The 16477-nt window shown below is 41.5% G+C and overlaps 1 protein-coding gene across 1 annotated transcript; it reads left to right on the top strand.

Moving 5' to 3' along the window:
- Positions 1-7936: 7936 nt before the first annotated feature.
- cbx7a (chromobox homolog 7a) lies at positions 7937-13605 on the top strand. The gene is made up of 6 exons (XM_069676007.1): positions 7937-8212; positions 9343-9386; positions 9544-9609; positions 9751-9817; positions 10814-11123; positions 12184-13605. Exons 1-6 carry the CDS (start codon positions 8144-8146, stop codon positions 12678-12680), a joined length of 1053 nt encoding a protein of 350 aa, XP_069532108.1. The 5' UTR covers positions 7937-8143; the 3' UTR covers positions 12681-13605.
- Positions 13606-16477: the final 2872 nt, after the last annotated feature.

The following is a 16477-nucleotide window of genomic DNA, read 5'->3' on the forward strand; positions in this document are numbered from 1 at the left end:
ACATGCTGTAACCTTTGTCGTTATTCTTACAGGCGTGACAGATGTTTTGCTTTCACTATGATTCTTTCTCTTTCTCTTTCTTCTTCACTGCTTTTTGTTTCATTTTTATTGCAGACAGCAAATCTTTGGACATGAACCACAGTCAAAACGTTCTCCTTGCTACTTTACATTGAAAACATAAAGAGTGCATTTAAAACCTTAATGCATTTTGCCAAACGCAACTCTTGTGCCACATCGTAGCACAGATAGTTCAAGTTAAGTTTACGCAGAATTGAGCTTAAGAAGCGCGTCTATCATCATATAACTAAGTAACGTAGTAAAGTAAATATTAACTAATTAAGTATTTGCATTCTATTTTGAAGTAAAAGCATCTAAACCAAGATAATTCAACTATATTAAAGACCTGTTGTGCAGAGAAATGTCCTTTGTAACAGCTGTATTAGTCTTGATGTGATTGGATTATTATAATTACTGATGCATTCATGTGTAAGTAGGATTTTACAGCACCAGTTAAGATAGGAAAAGATAGCCTTTATCGTCCCACAATGGGGACATTTACAGTGTTACAGCAGCAAAGTGGACAGTGAGTGCAACATTACAATAGAGAGCATATAAAAATAAGTTGGTTAGATTTCTGCCAATTTCAGCAAGTGTGATTGCAAACATCTTTCATGTTAATCAAATGTTTGGTTAAATTGTAACAGCTAGCAGATATGTCAAATAAAAGGCAGAGCCCGACTGATATATCGCTCCGCCGATATCATCAACCAGTATGGTCCCAAGACCGATATGTTTTGGGACAGCTGCTGATGAGTAAACTTTTTGATACAAAAAAACAATGCTCAGGATGACATTAGCATTTTATTCATATTTATTATTAGGGATGCACGATATTATCGGCACGTTATCGGTATCGGCCGATATTGGCTTAAAAATGAACTATCGGATATCGGCCAACACGCCGATATAATTAACCGATAAAATAATGGGCTGCTGCATACTTGATTAAATGCCCGACCTCGGCGCAATGTCCCCGGCGCGAAGAAGACCTGCGTGGCGCAGCGTGATGACGTCACATGTGTCTACCTGCAGCATGAGAGAGTTAGAAGCCAAAATGTCCGTGGTGTGGAAGTTTTTCAAAGTGTCCGAAATAGATCAAATCTGCTATTTGCAATGACTGCTCAGCTTCAGTGATGCGAGGAGGAGCCAAGGCAAAGTCTTTCAACACTACAAACTTGATTAACCATCTCAAGACCCGTCACCCCGACCGTTGTAACACATGTGATAAGAGTATCACCATTATACTGTACGCTAATTCCAATACAGGAGAGAGTTGATGATCTCTGCAATTAGGTGTGTGGGAAAAAAATATCGGTATCGGTAATCGGCTAAATGAGTTGTAAAATATCGGCATATCGGATATCGGCAAAATAATCCAATATCGTGCATCCCTATTTATTATCTGACATCTACATGTTTCTCCACTCATAGGTCAATTTTTGTCTCAAGTTGCCACTTGGACTGTTAACAATGACCAGTGCTCGGAAAACTAGGACTGGGATAGATTCTCAGGTCCCTTATTTGATGTTTCCTCGCCTCTCGCTTATCCATCCTCCATTATTTGATATCAGTTACTGATTGAAAAACCACTGGCTGCTCTGGAAAACCCATAAAGTTCGCTGTCGCTGAAGCAATACCGTAATAACTCAATAGCCGGGCAGACGATGACCCATAATAGATTTAGTGGAAAATGTATGAAAAGTTATTTGTTTAACAAAGCCGCCTTCTGAGAACCTTGCAGTCTTAATGTTGGTGCACAATCCACACAGAAAGGGACGGTTTTCATTCCAGCTTAAAGATTTACTATATCGCCTGCTATATCTGTAATCCTCTAAAAAATCCTATATCAGTCGGGTCATAACTAAAAAGTACAGTACTTCGCTCTGATATGTGATTGATAAGAAGTATAAGGGGTCACTGGTCCTGGTCTGGACTGTGTTTTTAGCAGAAATGCACTCTGTAGGTCTCTAACTAATACCTCGCCTGTAAATCAGGCTGTCTAAAAAAACAGATCAGATCAGAAGCTTCTTCTCAGAAAAAGTTTGCAGCTTTCTGTGGAACTGCAGGATTTCGATGGTTTCATTTTCACAGAAGTGCTGCTTGTAACTCTGTAACAGGCGAGGTAATTGAAGCCCGAGCCCCCCGGGAATCAAAAAAAAAATAGCTGGGACAAAGGAAAATAAATCAGAAAGGCATGGTTTCCCGGCATCAGGCTTTAAGTTACCAGAGCGTTTTTTTCTCTGTTGATGTTCCAGGGAAGTAGCGGACTTACCGTCACGTTTGGTGAGTCATACGTGAGTCATAGCACGTGGGTGTGAGCGAGCGCGCTGCTGTGTTGTTTTCACCGCTCCATCCTCAGCTCCACACTCCGCTACAGCACTTTGTATCCGGGCAGATAACAAGTCATGTGATAGCCGTGTGTCTTTTGTGAATTGCAGCGATAACTTCCTCCTTACGGGAAAAGCGCGCCCGCATTACATTTAAGATTGATACCGTAACGCGGGGCGCTGTAGGAGGACCGTAAAGGTTGTTAACACCGTAAAGCATCGTGAGGTCACCGCATGTATGGATGGAAATTTACCGGAGCTTTAATAACATCATCATGCAGGAACACAACAGTCCATGTTTAGAGAAAACTTTCCACTAAATATCAGGACACCAAGCAGGAGTACTGAAACTCCTATTAAAGGAGAGTTAAAGCAGCAACTTAAAGGGGCTCTCCACCACTTTTACTCATGCAGTTTAGCTTCCTCTCCTGACAATAGACTGTAGAAATTATACATAGCCACCCTGACATCACCCATTGATTTGTCAGTTCCCTTTTTAAAGCCTCAAATTCAGCATCTTTGCTGCAGCCATGTTGATTTTCTGAAGCCTACCCTGTTCCTTGAACTCAGGACATCAAGAAATAGTAGCAAGAAAAAGATGTATATTTTTTTACTTTTTCTCTGCACACATAAACCGAATAAAAGAAGGTTCCAGGTCTTAAACTAAACCCACTGTGGAAGTCCTTAGTCCTGCATTCTCTCTAATGACTGCACTGGATGCTAAAAGATGTCTACTTGTATAGATCTCTATAAGAAAACCCTACTTATCACTTGATTTATTCCCTTAGTAAACATTTTCTTAATGAGTTTATGGTCTCAATCATTAGTTTCAAGTCCTTTTTAATATAGTTTAATGATCCCTTTTATACACTATTGTCCCATTTAGAGTGAAATAGACAAGAGAGTAGGGAATGATTTAGGGCATGGATGAACTAGTCGCTCCCATAAGTGTTTTATTTTACCAAAAGACTGAGGCCATGTCAACACGTATACGGGTATTATTGAAAAGGGAGTTTTTGCCTCCTTAGTTTCCAAAAACCCCCCGTCCACACAAGCACGGTTATAAAAAAAATCCCCTTCCAAACGAAACAACACAACAGAAACGCCGTCATGAGAATGCCACACCAACAGGCAGCGATATAACCCAGGCATGCAAAGAAGAAGAAGAAAAATCACGGCCAATCAAAAGTCTGGAAAATTCTATTCCGACGCCTTTGTTTCTCAATGTAGTAGACGAGTAACTGTACATAAATACGTAAACGTGAAAAGTCCTGTTAAGCATCCGTCATTTTGCAAGCAAGGAATGTCTCCTCGTTTGTGACGCCTCACAAAGTCACGAGCCACTAGCCAAAAACGCTGTTTACCTCGTCTCCGTGGAAACAGAGTTTCTAAAGGTCCTCCCCCTGGCCGGAGTTTTACAAAAGATCCCTTCAGATGTCAGTGACCTAAAACAGCGCTTGTGTGTGGACGAAAGGCCAAAACAGAGAGAAAAATCTACATTTTGAAAAATACCCGCGTACATGTGGACATGGCCTGAGAGTCAGCTAACTTTGAAAGAAGTAGGTTTTTTCTATAGACTGTGTCAAAAGATGGACGACATGACAGCTCCCGAAAAGTGAATCCAAACCCTCTCTATCGCCCCCTGCTGACTGGCTGCAGTATAGGTCATAAAGCCCGCCTCCTCCATGTTAACAGATGGGACATGAGTCAAACTATGAAATCTAAATACACGCCAAAAACATTTTTCTCAAACATGGTTTCTGTCATTATAGTTAGTTCTTATCATGCTGATTTATGTCCACATGTTCATTTTTCTGACAAGTTTACTTTTAATTAGTTATTAGATGCTGCAGCGTTCTGTTCCCGAGTAGCAGAGTAAAGGAGGAACATCGAGAGGAGACGTAGCTAACATGACAGCTACCGTCATTACATTTTCCATAAGCGTGAACGTCTGCTTCAGACCGACACGACAAGAGGGAACATAAAGGAAATGTGTGGTGCGGGACGTCAATACCTCGGCTCCACCAGCCGATCTCTACAGGAGGAAGTGGATACGTGTCGTCCATCTTTATATACAGTCATTGCTTTTTCCCAGGCAGTGGGAATCTAATGGCTGACTTTATCCATTTGAATTATGGGAAACGAAGAATTTATAGTTAGGTAGATTTTGGAAGGACGTCTTTGCTTCCGCTGAATCGATTTAACCTTTTTTTTGTTTGTCTCTACAAGCCCAACTGCTTTATGACAGTGACAGCCTGAATCATTGGAGTATCCACTGAAGAGAAGCAAACACCACCAAGGTCACTACACTACTCTAAAAATTATATGGTCTATGTTACAAGATGTAGTTATATCCTACCACTGACACCGTAAGACCTTTTATTAAAATCATCTGCTTCAAACAGTTTTTGTAATGTTTAATAGAAAAATGCCAAAAAATAACTGCGGATCTAATATTAACTTATGCTAGGTTAGGTTAATAATAGTAGCTTAATAAAGCAATGGGTTAGCTTTAGATCTCGGACCATGTTTCTTTTGACGTGGTGTACACCAAACCCCAGTCAAAAAACTGATCAAATAAGTCACAGAGGTCACAGCTGGGTCAGCAAGGTGGATCACCCTTTAGCCCTAATCTGTTCATGAACTCTTCCTGCTGTCTCATCATCACCATCAGCCAGCTTTTCAGTGGTCTCCATAGAAACAGTTGCCATGACACCCAGTGCCCGTAAGTGATGCAAGTGTTCCAGGTGCAGAGAGACCATGGACACTGTGTGCGTGTGTGTGTGTGTGTGTGTAGTTACAAGGAGTTTTACTGTACACTTCTCCACACCAGTCTCAATGACAGACAGGAATTTGGCTGCAGGCCTTTTTTTCCAGTGTATTCAAATTACCTTTGTAAGCTGTTCCCGCACGACAAGTTGGCCAAATGTTCAGGTAAAAAGTTAGAAAGGTGTGGATGATCAGCCGAGTGATCACAAGCGAGATTTTAAGAATCCGCTAGAAGTCTTGGCTGCAACAAATAAAGCGTCATTCTCCTCACTGAGATCTGTTGTGCGCTCGCTTCTCTGCTGATGTGTTGCTCATTATTCAAGATGTAAAGACTTTCGCTCAGTGTTTAGCTGTTCAGTTCCAGATTTGGATCAAACAGGGCTGGAGGGGTGGACATTTCCACCAGAGAGTGAAGCAAAGCCTTCATTTCCATTGCAGATTCTGATCTTTCCTGCCTTTTCTTCTGTTACATAAAAATACACGAGCTCACACTCACGCTCAGGCTGGAGTTCAGTGTTTTAACTGAACAACCTCGTTTGACTGTTTTTCACCTATGAGAGAGAAAAACGCCGTAAAATCCATTATGATAAAGGTTATTATTAGAACGAAACCTTTTTGCAATGTTTTAATCTTAAAAGAAAAGTTTGAAATGTTCAGCTTCTTTGCTTTCTGGTGGAGAGTTAGGGCTGCAGACAGCAAACTGTTAGCATAGCTTAGCATTTAACTTCGCTTATACAGTAAAGGAATAGTTTAACATGTTGGACTAAAAGCTTCTTTGCTCTCTGACTTAGAGTTAAGGCGAAAGACAACAAACTGTTAGCATAGCTTAGCATTTAACTACGCTTATATAGTAAAGGAATAGTTTGACATGTTGGAATAAAAGCTTCTTTGCTCTCTGTCTTAGAGTTAAGGCGAAAGACAACAAACTGTTAGCATAGCTTAGCATTTAACTACGCTTATATAGTAAAGGAATAGTTTGACATGTTGGAATAAAAGCTTCTTTGCTCTCTGACTTAGAGTTAAGGCGAAAGACAACAAACTGTTAGCATAGCTTAGCATTTAACTACGCTTATATAGTAAAGGAATAGTTTGACATGTTGGACTAAAAGCTTCTTTGCTCTCTGTCTTAGAGTTAAGGCGAAAGACAACAAACTGTTAGCATAGCTTAGCATTTAACTACGCTTATATAGTAAAGGAATAGTTTGACATGTTGGAATAAAAGCTTCTTTGCTCTCTGACTTAGAGTTAAGGCGAAAGACAACAAACTACTAGAATAGCTTAGCATAAAACTACACTTATATAGTAAAGGAATAGTTTAACATGTTCGGGGGAAGCTTCTTTGCCTTCTAGCCGAGAGTTAGGGCTGCAGACAGCAAATGGTTAGCACAGCTTAGCATTTAACTATGCTTATATAGTAAATAAAAAGATTGATATGTTGGGATAAAAGCGTCTTTGCTCTCTGGCTTAGAGTTAAGGTTAAAGACAAAAAACGTTAGCATAGCTTAGCATTTAACTACGCTTATATAGCAAATAAAAAGATTGATATGTTGGGATAAAAGCATCTTTGCTCTCTGGCTTAGAGTTAAGGTTAAAGACAAAAAACGTTAGCATAGCTTAGCATAAAACTAAGCTTATATCTAAAAGAAATGACATGTTGGGTAGAGAGCAAAGAAGCTTAGGGGAGAGTTAGGGCAGCAGACAGCAAATGGTTAGCACAGCTTAGCATTTAACTATGCTTACACAGTAAAGAAGTGGATTGATTAGCATAGCTTAGCATAAAACTAAGCCTATATCTCAAAGAAACTACATAGGTGATGAGCTTCTTTACTTTCTAGCAGAGAGTTAGGACTTAGCATAGCTTAGCATTTGACTGTGCTTATATGGTAAAGAAATATTTTAATGTTGGGGGGGAAAAAGCTTCCTTGCTTTCTCTGGGGCCGTTATGGCTAAACACAGCAAACTGTTAGCACAGCTTAGCATAAAACTAAGCTTATATCTTAAAGAAATATTTTGACTTGTTGCATAACATAGCATAAAAATTGACACATGCTAGCCTAACTTTGTAGAAAAGGCAATAAATCTTCATACCAGCAGCTATAAAGCCAGCTAATTGTTTTGAAATCTGCACACAAATTCTTAAAATGTGTTTCTTTTTTGTGTTGGATGAATTCTTGGCAACTTCCTCAAGCTTCACCATTTGTGTGCCAACTGCTGCCAAGCAAGAAATAGCCTGGCAAATAACCCCTGTTAAATTTATGTTTCTACACTTTGTTTTTTTAAACAAACAAGAAGCTCTTGAGATGCTGGATTTTCTTCTCTCTGGACAGAGGGGTTGCCTGACTTAATGCTAAGCTAAGGTCATTTTATACAAGTTTTAGCTTTAAACTTACACAAATGCATATTTTACTAGTATTTAATATTTAACTCTTTCTTTTAGAGAAGCACCAACATTTTACACATTTACAACAAAGTAGATACAACGTAAAGTGTGTTTTTTTCTCTGGATGTATTGTTGCTGATATTTTGAATTAGTATATACGTGAAATCTATCTACACTGGTGTTTCTGTTTCTTTCCTAACTTCAGTGTCACATAACCTTGTTGTTCTAACCCGCCTCCCTCCTCCTCTGTCCCTCTTCTGCACTCTGCTCTAATTTGCGTGCGCGGCCTCGTCAGCGCGAGCACGCTCATTGGGGGCTCGGCCCTACGCAATGGAAAGGGGGCGCGCCCGACTTAAAGCAGCGCGTTGTCCTGTGTTGATGTGTCGCAGATTTTAAAAAGTGAGAGAGGCAGGCAGCTTGAGTTTGGCGAGAGAGGAACACAGAGTCTCCGCGATCAAAACAAGTGCTCACACTGGGAGCAAGCGGCCGCAGCGACACTCAGAGAGCGTATTTCCCTCCTCTGCAACTATTTTTATTCAGCTCTTCGACAATAACAGCACAGAACCAGTTTGCGTCCTTTTTGGAGCGTGTGGAGCAGCGCGCGGAGATGGAGCTGTCATCAATTGGAGACCAAGTGTTTGCAGTGGAATCAATAACAAAGAAGAGAGTGAGAAAGGTAAAGGTACAACTAGTTTTATACTTAATAACTTATTTTCCTGTGGTTTGTAACCTAACGGAGTGCTCTGCTCATTGTATCACACTCTGTCCTCATGCGTAACAAAAACTAGGCTACGCAGTTTTCCAACTGTTTACGCAAAATAGATGTTCTAACTTATGCATTCATTTCAATAACTGCGCCAAAGTTTAACTTTGTTGCACACAGTCACATCCTGTTACCTCGTTGTGCCGCTGCTAAGGTGCTGATGCATGAACGTGTTTTGAAGGAGCCTACGCAGCTGTAGTAAAATGTTAAAGGGGGTGTGTATCCTGGAAGCGGGTGTACGGACAGTGTGCGGTGCAGCTACGCAGTTGATTTAAGTTACGCCAGCGAGCGGCGCAGCAGTTTGTGCTGCGTAATGTCACCGACTGCTGTGTAACGGTGACCCATTGATTTTCGGAGCGGAGATGTGTACCAACAGGATGTTCCCACAGAGGAGAAGGTACACTGTGTTATTTGACGCAGCATGTGCACGCAGTGTACTCTGTAAAGTAAAATACATTAAACTTGCAGTGCGACATCACCTTCATGTAACAGTAGAATGAAATCATAAAGTTACGGATGATTTTATAAAATAAAAAAGTCTGTTCTCGTAAACGAACAGTTTTCTTCCACATAGCGTAGTACACTTATTTGTCACGCGGGATGTATGTGATAATTGTTCCAGGCTTGCTGGTTTTAACGTTGCGCAACACCACGTTGTTTACATGTTCCCGTGGCCCCACCTATCCGAGCCACCGGTGTGATGTTCCAGAAAGATCCCGTGCGTTGTTGAAACCGGCTCGCGCTGCCATGTGCGGTCACGTCACCGCAGTGCGAGAGAGAAAAAAGCTGCTGTTTGGAGCCCGCCTGGTCCCGCTGTCATTGACGTCATCCCTGAGAAAAACACCGTTTGAAAGGGAGAAAATTGTCCGTGACCCCCCTCCCTCCATCCACACTTTAAAGTGACAGTCATCCTTTTTCTCTCTCACTCGCGCGCTCATAGCAGCTTGTTTCGGAATCACACTGGAGCAGGTTTAAAGTGCAGGTGAATTTTAATGTTCCTGACTTTCTCTAAAGTCCTCCCCCTTTCTCTTTTCCTTTTCCAGGGTAATGTGGAGTATCTCCTGAAGTGGCAGGGATGGTCCCCAAAGTGAGTAAGCCTTGAGTCATCACCCAGTGACCTCATCCAGGCAATATATACCCAGGAGCCTTTTCATAACATGATTCTTGACCATAGCGCCATGTCCTGTAACGATAGATAGATAGATAGATAGATAATGTAAATGTATATGGTTGTGTGTTGGCAGGTACAGTACTTGGGAACCAGAGGACAATATTTTGGACCCGCGCCTGGTCCTGGCCTACGAAGAGAAGTGAGTAATTATGCAAAACTTTTCTGCTTGCCGAGCACTTTTCTGTTGTTGTTCTTTTTTTATTCTCTCGCTCACAATCTGTTTCTCTTTGTCATCGTGTCTCCGTCCTTTCCCGCCCCTCTGTTTTCTCCTCGCTCCCAGTCAGGAGAAGATCAGAGCGTTGGCCTATCGCAGGAAAGGTCTCAGACCCAGGAGGCTCGTCTTGCGGGTAAGGACACCTTACTTTTCTTTTGTCTCACAAGCCTTTGTTTCACCTTTTTCAAGCTTAGTGTGAAACATTGAAAGGGTACGCCATCAATTCAGTATCCAACCTTTTTATTTTTTCAAACTTTAGACAGCTACACATAGAGACACATGTTTCAGCACTAAAAATAGCCTCAACTCGGACAGGACTAAATGCTGTAATCGTAGGGCACTATTGTTAGTGGTGGATTAATACACATTTGGTGTAATATTGAGTATTTAACAGAAGTAAGACGGTGCCTGCTGGACTTGAGACCTTATACTCCCAGAACTAATCACATTTCCATCAGCCTCACTATGTTTAGTGCTTGCTAGCAAACGTTAGCATGCTAACAGGCTAAACCGAGATTGTTAATCTGTTAAATATTACGATACGATACGGTTTAGTAATTTGCCTTGGACTCGAATGGTGCACACTTTTTTCTGTCTCCACGGCAGTACTAATAAATAACATTATTAGCATTATTGCTGTGAGCATGTTAGCACGTTTACGTTAGCAAATTATAGCACAGTTGTGTTTAAGTACAATCACAGTTTTTGGCCAACAGTGGAGCTAAATCTGGCTTTCTGTTACTACTTGTTATTAAGATATATTATAGACCAGGATACCCAAAGTGTGAGCCGCAGCCCCCTAGTGGGTCATGAGGGTAGGGCAGGTGGGTTACAAACTGTTTGCACTTATTTAGCAGCTTCAAAAACTGTTATTCGTAAGTCTTTGGATTATTTGTTTTCACTGCATAACTGTTGGCTCATTTTGCATGGAACTTTTCTGTTCATGAAATATTAAAAAATGCTTCATTTTAGTCTCAAGTGTTGATCAAAGTTATGTGATAAGTTTTGGTTGGACCCCAGAATATTTTTAGATTTCAAAAGTTTGGATTTGCATACTTAATACTTCATTTCACATGGTGTAGCTTTTGTTCTAAACATTAATGTTACAAGTTTTTTTGCCTGCCGTCAGAACATCTTCGCCATGGACCTCCGCAGCGCCCACAAGGAGAAGCCGCCCCCTCGCCTGCGCCTCTCCCTCACCCGTTCCATGAGTACGGATGTGGATCAGGGCGAGCGGGGCAGAATGTTCCGTCGCCCCGCCTGGAGGAAGAGCAAGCTGAGGGCGTCCAAGAGGAGACCAGAGGGACCCTCGCACAAAACCATCCGTACGCTGAGGAAGAAGGAGGAGACCATGGAGGAGGACTGGGGCGGCACCAGCGAAGAAGACAAGCAGGAGTCTGAGAGCACCACCGAGGAGAGGCGTGACGACAGTTTATACGGTTCGTTTGTCAAGTTAAAAGCACTGTGAGGAGTTTTAAACTGGTACAGATAGATACGTCCTGATATCATTCCTGCCTTACCGATACTGATGTCGATACTGTCAAAGGCCGATACTGGCACCAATATTGGAACAGCTCTAGAAACAGATTCAGTTTTAGTGCTGGTGCCTCTTTATGATCAGCACGCTTTTCTCTGCAAAGTTTCACTGTTAGTTTTATGTTAGACAGGTGATAGGGGAAGTTTTACTTTAGAGCAGATGTCCTCAACTGTTCTAGCCTCAGGACACAAAACACAACAGTATAATGGCCAAGCAAAATGACTGGCAGTGCGTAAGAGGAAAATATTCCATCCACAAATCATTCCATCAGCCGCCTTTTTTCAACAGAAATAAACTAAAAAAGTGCAACATAAATGCAACTACTGTCGGGCTCATCAAGTTTCAAGAATGTAAATGTGTGAATAAACTACACCACTACTGCATGCACATCACAGAAAACCCATGTCCTTCAAAATAAAAGCGCAGCCCACTTTTGGGTCCCAACCCACCAGTTGAGAACCATGGCTTTAGAGAATATGTGATTCCCACGTACAGGACTAGAGTTGTTCCGATACCGATATCAGTATCGATATCGACCTCAGCAGTTTCAGTTATCGGCAAGTATGCACCTATCCGATAGGCTGACCAATTAGCCCCAAATATGATCAGGTTACAGGTAAATTATCAGGTGACAATAACAAACAACAACAGTGTGGTGTTAGTGGCAAGTGTAACGCTAGTCAAAGCTAGCAAAGTGTCAGCAATCAGTGTTTTTCATTTATATTGTGTGTTTTTGTAATTTTCTAATATCGGAGGGGTACTTGGTATCGGGCGATACTCCAGTCTAGGTATCGGTATTGTTATCGGTATTGATCAGCCAAAAAATTAGATGAACCACTTTGACCACAGGCGGTGCCGAAATCGACACAACATGAAAGTTTTAATCCTCCAGAAATTCAATGAACTTCTCGTGACCTTTGACCTTTAAAAATGAACGAATCGTCTCTTTTTCTCTCTTTCAGGTCAGTCAGAGTGCAGCTCCCCGCCCCTGCTGGAGCGACAGGACTTAGAGATGGAGGTGATGGAGGAGAAGGTGGACGGCCTGACACATGTAGGTACAGAGATGTGGACTGAAACGACACAGAACCAAACGTTTGCGTGCGACCAATCAAAGGACAGCGACTCCGGGGCGGGCGATGCCGTTACAGTGGACGACGGGTCATATTGGGACAGAGGCGACGAGGAGGAGGTGGTGGAATCAGAGGGGGAGTGTCCCACATTAGAGAGAAACGAGACTACCTCTGAGATGGTGAGCGTCGAGGGGAGCAGCCAGACAGGTGAGGAGCGAAAGGAGGAAGTAAAAGGCGACGATACGAGCATGGCGACATCGGAGGGTCAGACTCCTCCCGCTGCAGAAGAGCATCCTGGGAAGGTGATCGTGACAAAAGTGACAATCGACTCTCTGACGGTGACTTTTAAAGAAGCCACGGTGGCTGAAGGCTTCTTTAAGGGCTACTGAGAGAAGAAGGAAAACAAAATAATCATGTGTAGACTCTGCCACTCATTTTGTACGTGTAAATAGTTGTGTATGTAAGATGATCTCACATGTTTACAAAGCTACACTCATTTCCTACAGAGTTCAATGAAGACATTATCGCCTTTGAGTAAAAAAATGAGCGCTACTTTATCCTCACGGCTCATTTATTAGGTGATAGGAAGCCTAAGGACCCATAAATGTGCTCTAATAACGCTCCTGACAGGTTAGATTCCTGAGGCTGCTGAGGGTTTACTGAGAGAAACACACACACACACGATGCAGTCTAAAGGTTACACTCCACGTTACTTCTTCCATGCGGTTACTTTTCCAGTCGTCCTCAGTGCTCGGATCTGTTCTCGGGGGCCGTTCAGTCGCTCCTCTTTCTTACATTCTTACATTTTGTAAAGATATCTCTCCTTTTTCAGCACTTCCTCAGAGCTCGCTGCATGCCCCGTCAGTCTGTGCCACAAAGGCCTGTCCTGCGGTTTGTTGAAGAGGTTTATTTCTGTCACAAAAGGATAAAACAAAAGAGAAAGTTTCAAGGAGGAACGATACACAAAAAGAAGTACACTGTTGTGTTTGCTGTCTGTCTCGTTTTTTTTAGTATGATATGCTTCCTGGTTCTATTTTTGTATTACCAATTGATAGTCCACTCTTTTCACTAGCTTTTGTGCATTTCAAAAGAGGTGACGTGAGTTTACACTGCCGCTGTTCTGCTGTGTAATGGAAGCAACTGTACGTTTAGGTCGGACTGTAATGAGCTATTATTTATTGCATGTCACTCGTATGAGCTAAGCTAAATTGTGTCTCTTAATATGTCTCGGTCTGTTTCTGAACATTAACTGTCAAACATGTCTTCTCTATGAAATATGAATTTTTATTTTAATGCATTTCCAATAAATATGTACAAAAAGAACCGCCTCCTGGAGCGTATTAATCATGTTCCTGTGTGCAGGAAGTTTTATGCACATTAAATATCAGATGTAAGATGAGGGGTCGAGGAAAGAACACACTGTGGGTTATAACATGTTTGACCTTTTTTACATACATATCTGTGACGGCAAAAACTTTCATCTGTCAGAGTCAAAAGAAACATCATCAGGGTTTTAAAAGGCCGAGGAAACAGGAAACAGATTATATATACTGGGGCTCAGTGGTAGAGTCGGTCTGCTTTGAATCGGTAGGTGGGTGGTTCGATCCCCAGCTCCCTCACTCTACATGCCAAAGTGTCTTTGGGCAAGACACTGAACCCCAAATGGCTCCCGGTGGCAGAGCCATCAGTGTGTGAATGGTTGAGTGTGCGGGCTTTGAGTGGTCACAAGACTAGTAATTAAAACAGAATACTTTATTGTCATTGCACGGATTTACTAAAAAATTTCAGTTAAATCGTTCAAAACGAAAAATAAATAAATAAATAGTAATAAATACTCGGGATGCACCATGTTGGATTTTTTGCTGATATCAATACGCCGATATTTTCCAGCCCTTTTTTCCGATTTCAATACCGATAAATTAGGCACATGTTTTTTTCCCACCGAATTGCAGAGAACATCAAGTCTCCCCTGTAGTGGAGTTGATATCATGCCTGCTCTTATTGCAGTGGCCAAAAACTGCCATACCGCAGACATCTTGCACCCTTCACACTTCACAGAAGGGGCGTGGTGCAGGCACTCGCGCCAAGTTAATGTCGTAGCATAGTCATGCTTTTTTAGGGAATCATTGAGGATTTAGGCAGAAAGCGTATCGTATCGTAATCTGCAGATGCCGATAATATAATGCATCCCTAATAAATACCCAGTCAGTTAGTTAGTTTAATTCATCGTGTCATGCACAAAAAGTTGCCCAGCCCACATGGACTTACAAGACACTACAAACAAAACAAACAAGAGCAAAGACAGAATGACAACAAAAGAACAGTTACACCTCAAAATATATCAAACAATGTCTAATGACTTCGCTGTTGGAAAGCCTGGTACTGAAGTCTGCGTTCATCAGACATGGAAATCAAATCAGGACAATCTGCAGGCATTTTGCTGAAAAGGTGACATCTGAAATTGTGATACGACGGACAGTAGAACAAAAAGTGCATTTCATTTTCGACTTCTCCCAGATCACAGAGGAAACGCTTCCTGTTTCCAGAGCCAGAGGCAGGATAGCGCACCTCGGCTGGGCGAGGACAGACCTCGGTTCATCGCACTAGTCATGATTAATTGCACTCCACCCAATATTTAGGAACAGTCCTACTTTTACCAGAGTTGAGTTCCTTGATGACACATGGGTAAGTGCGGGTCTTAATAGACCTATAGCGCCTTCCAGAGGGCAACAGAGCTATATAAGTACAGTCCATTTACCTTGTTCTATAGAGACATTTGGAAACACTTTCTTGTCTGATTAAAGTTTGTATGCACATTTTGTCTCATAAGCGCTCAGATTCTACACAGTTTTCCTTCTAATAGACATTTATTTGTAGTTATTTTACTTTAAATAAAGTGCATTTAATACAAATCAAAGTAACTAAGATATTTACTCCTATTAAAGTCGCTTTAACTACAACCCTTTACTCTGATTTGGTTGATTCAGTCTCGTGGTGAACAGCGCCCCCAAATTCTAAAGTCTTTAAAGTCAACACACATCAGCTCTGTTAAAGTCATGTATTTATCTTTATTTGGGTTTGAGCACTCAAACTAAACAAGGAAGAATATTCTTGAAGTCTGCTTTAATCAAAGCCGGGAGCACCTTTTAGAGAGAATGGGCAAACACTGACTTTTAGTGAGCTGTGGAGACTTTAACATGAAACTTTGAACATCCACAATGTTCATTCAGAAAAGAGATGAGTGATTTTGTTTAGGAGATTTTCCTCAGCCTTTTGAAACCCTGACATCTAACATTTAACATCGTAGTAAGCATAGAACAAATTGTACAGGAGCACAGCAGTACGTGCAATATCCATCCCTCATTACTGCCTGTATCATGAACAATCGCACTACCTCGTGTCACCACTAGGGGGCATATTCTTCTCAGGAAAGACGAATTACTGTAAATGACGCCATCAAGTGCAATTAAACAGTCTGAATCACAGGCTCAGAATGTTAACGAGAAACATCATTCAGTAACATAAGCTCTTCTCATACAGACACAAACAGACTTTTGTATTTAAAGTTATGGTCGAAGAGGTAGAAGGAAAATGTAAAATCACGAGCTCAATGATGCGTTCAGTGACAGTTTTCCTCCTCAGAGTGAGATAGAAAACAGCTGCGTTAAAGCCAAACTTTCGAGTTTCATATGAAACATCTTGAAAACAACAGCGATTCTCGGCACTAATACATTAAAAGTTATACTGTTTATTGAGTGTTTACTGTGTCTCTTTGTGACTAAAGTTCCACTGTTCCAAATTTAGTCACTTGCATAGGTGTAAAAGGTCTTGACGCTGATACAATAACAAATGTCCAGAATGAAGATGACTTTGGGTGATGTTTCCGTTTATTGCAGAATGTCGAAACTGACAGAAATTAATTGATGTGAGGAATGATAAATCCAACTGTTGCGTTAACTAATGGTTAACTTACGATAAGAAACGTGTGTTTCCTGCACCTGTGCCCAACAAACGTCCTCTTCCCCGTGACCACACACCTGACCGTGTAATTTGACCAATTATCCAACACAATACACACCCTAGTGGCCAAAGTGAGTATTTTTACACAACTATTTTCAAACATTAGAACACAATAACACGCTAAATTGGCTCCTACAGCTTGTTTTTAATTTCTTTGTAGCTACTC

The sequence above is a fragment of the Semicossyphus pulcher genome, unplaced genomic scaffold (assembly GCF_022749685.1).
Source record: "Semicossyphus pulcher isolate SPU_LCO1_2020_fin unplaced genomic scaffold, fSemPul1.0.p SCAF_25, whole genome shotgun sequence".
Classification (NCBI taxonomy): Eukaryota; Metazoa; Chordata; class Actinopteri; order Labriformes; family Labridae; genus Semicossyphus; species Semicossyphus pulcher.

Coding starts and splice junctions, on each gene's coding strand:
- cbx7a (XM_069676007.1), top strand. CDS start 8,144: ATGGAGCTGTCATCAATTGGAGACCAAGTGTTTGCAGTGGAATCAATA. Junction 9,387..9,543: donor TGGCAGGGATGGTCCCCAAA/GTGAGTAAGCCT, acceptor GTGTGTTGGCAG/GTACAGTACTTGGGAACCAG. Junction 11,124..12,183: donor GCGTGACGACAGTTTATACG/GTTCGTTTGTCA, acceptor TCTCTCTTTCAG/GTCAGTCAGAGTGCAGCTCC.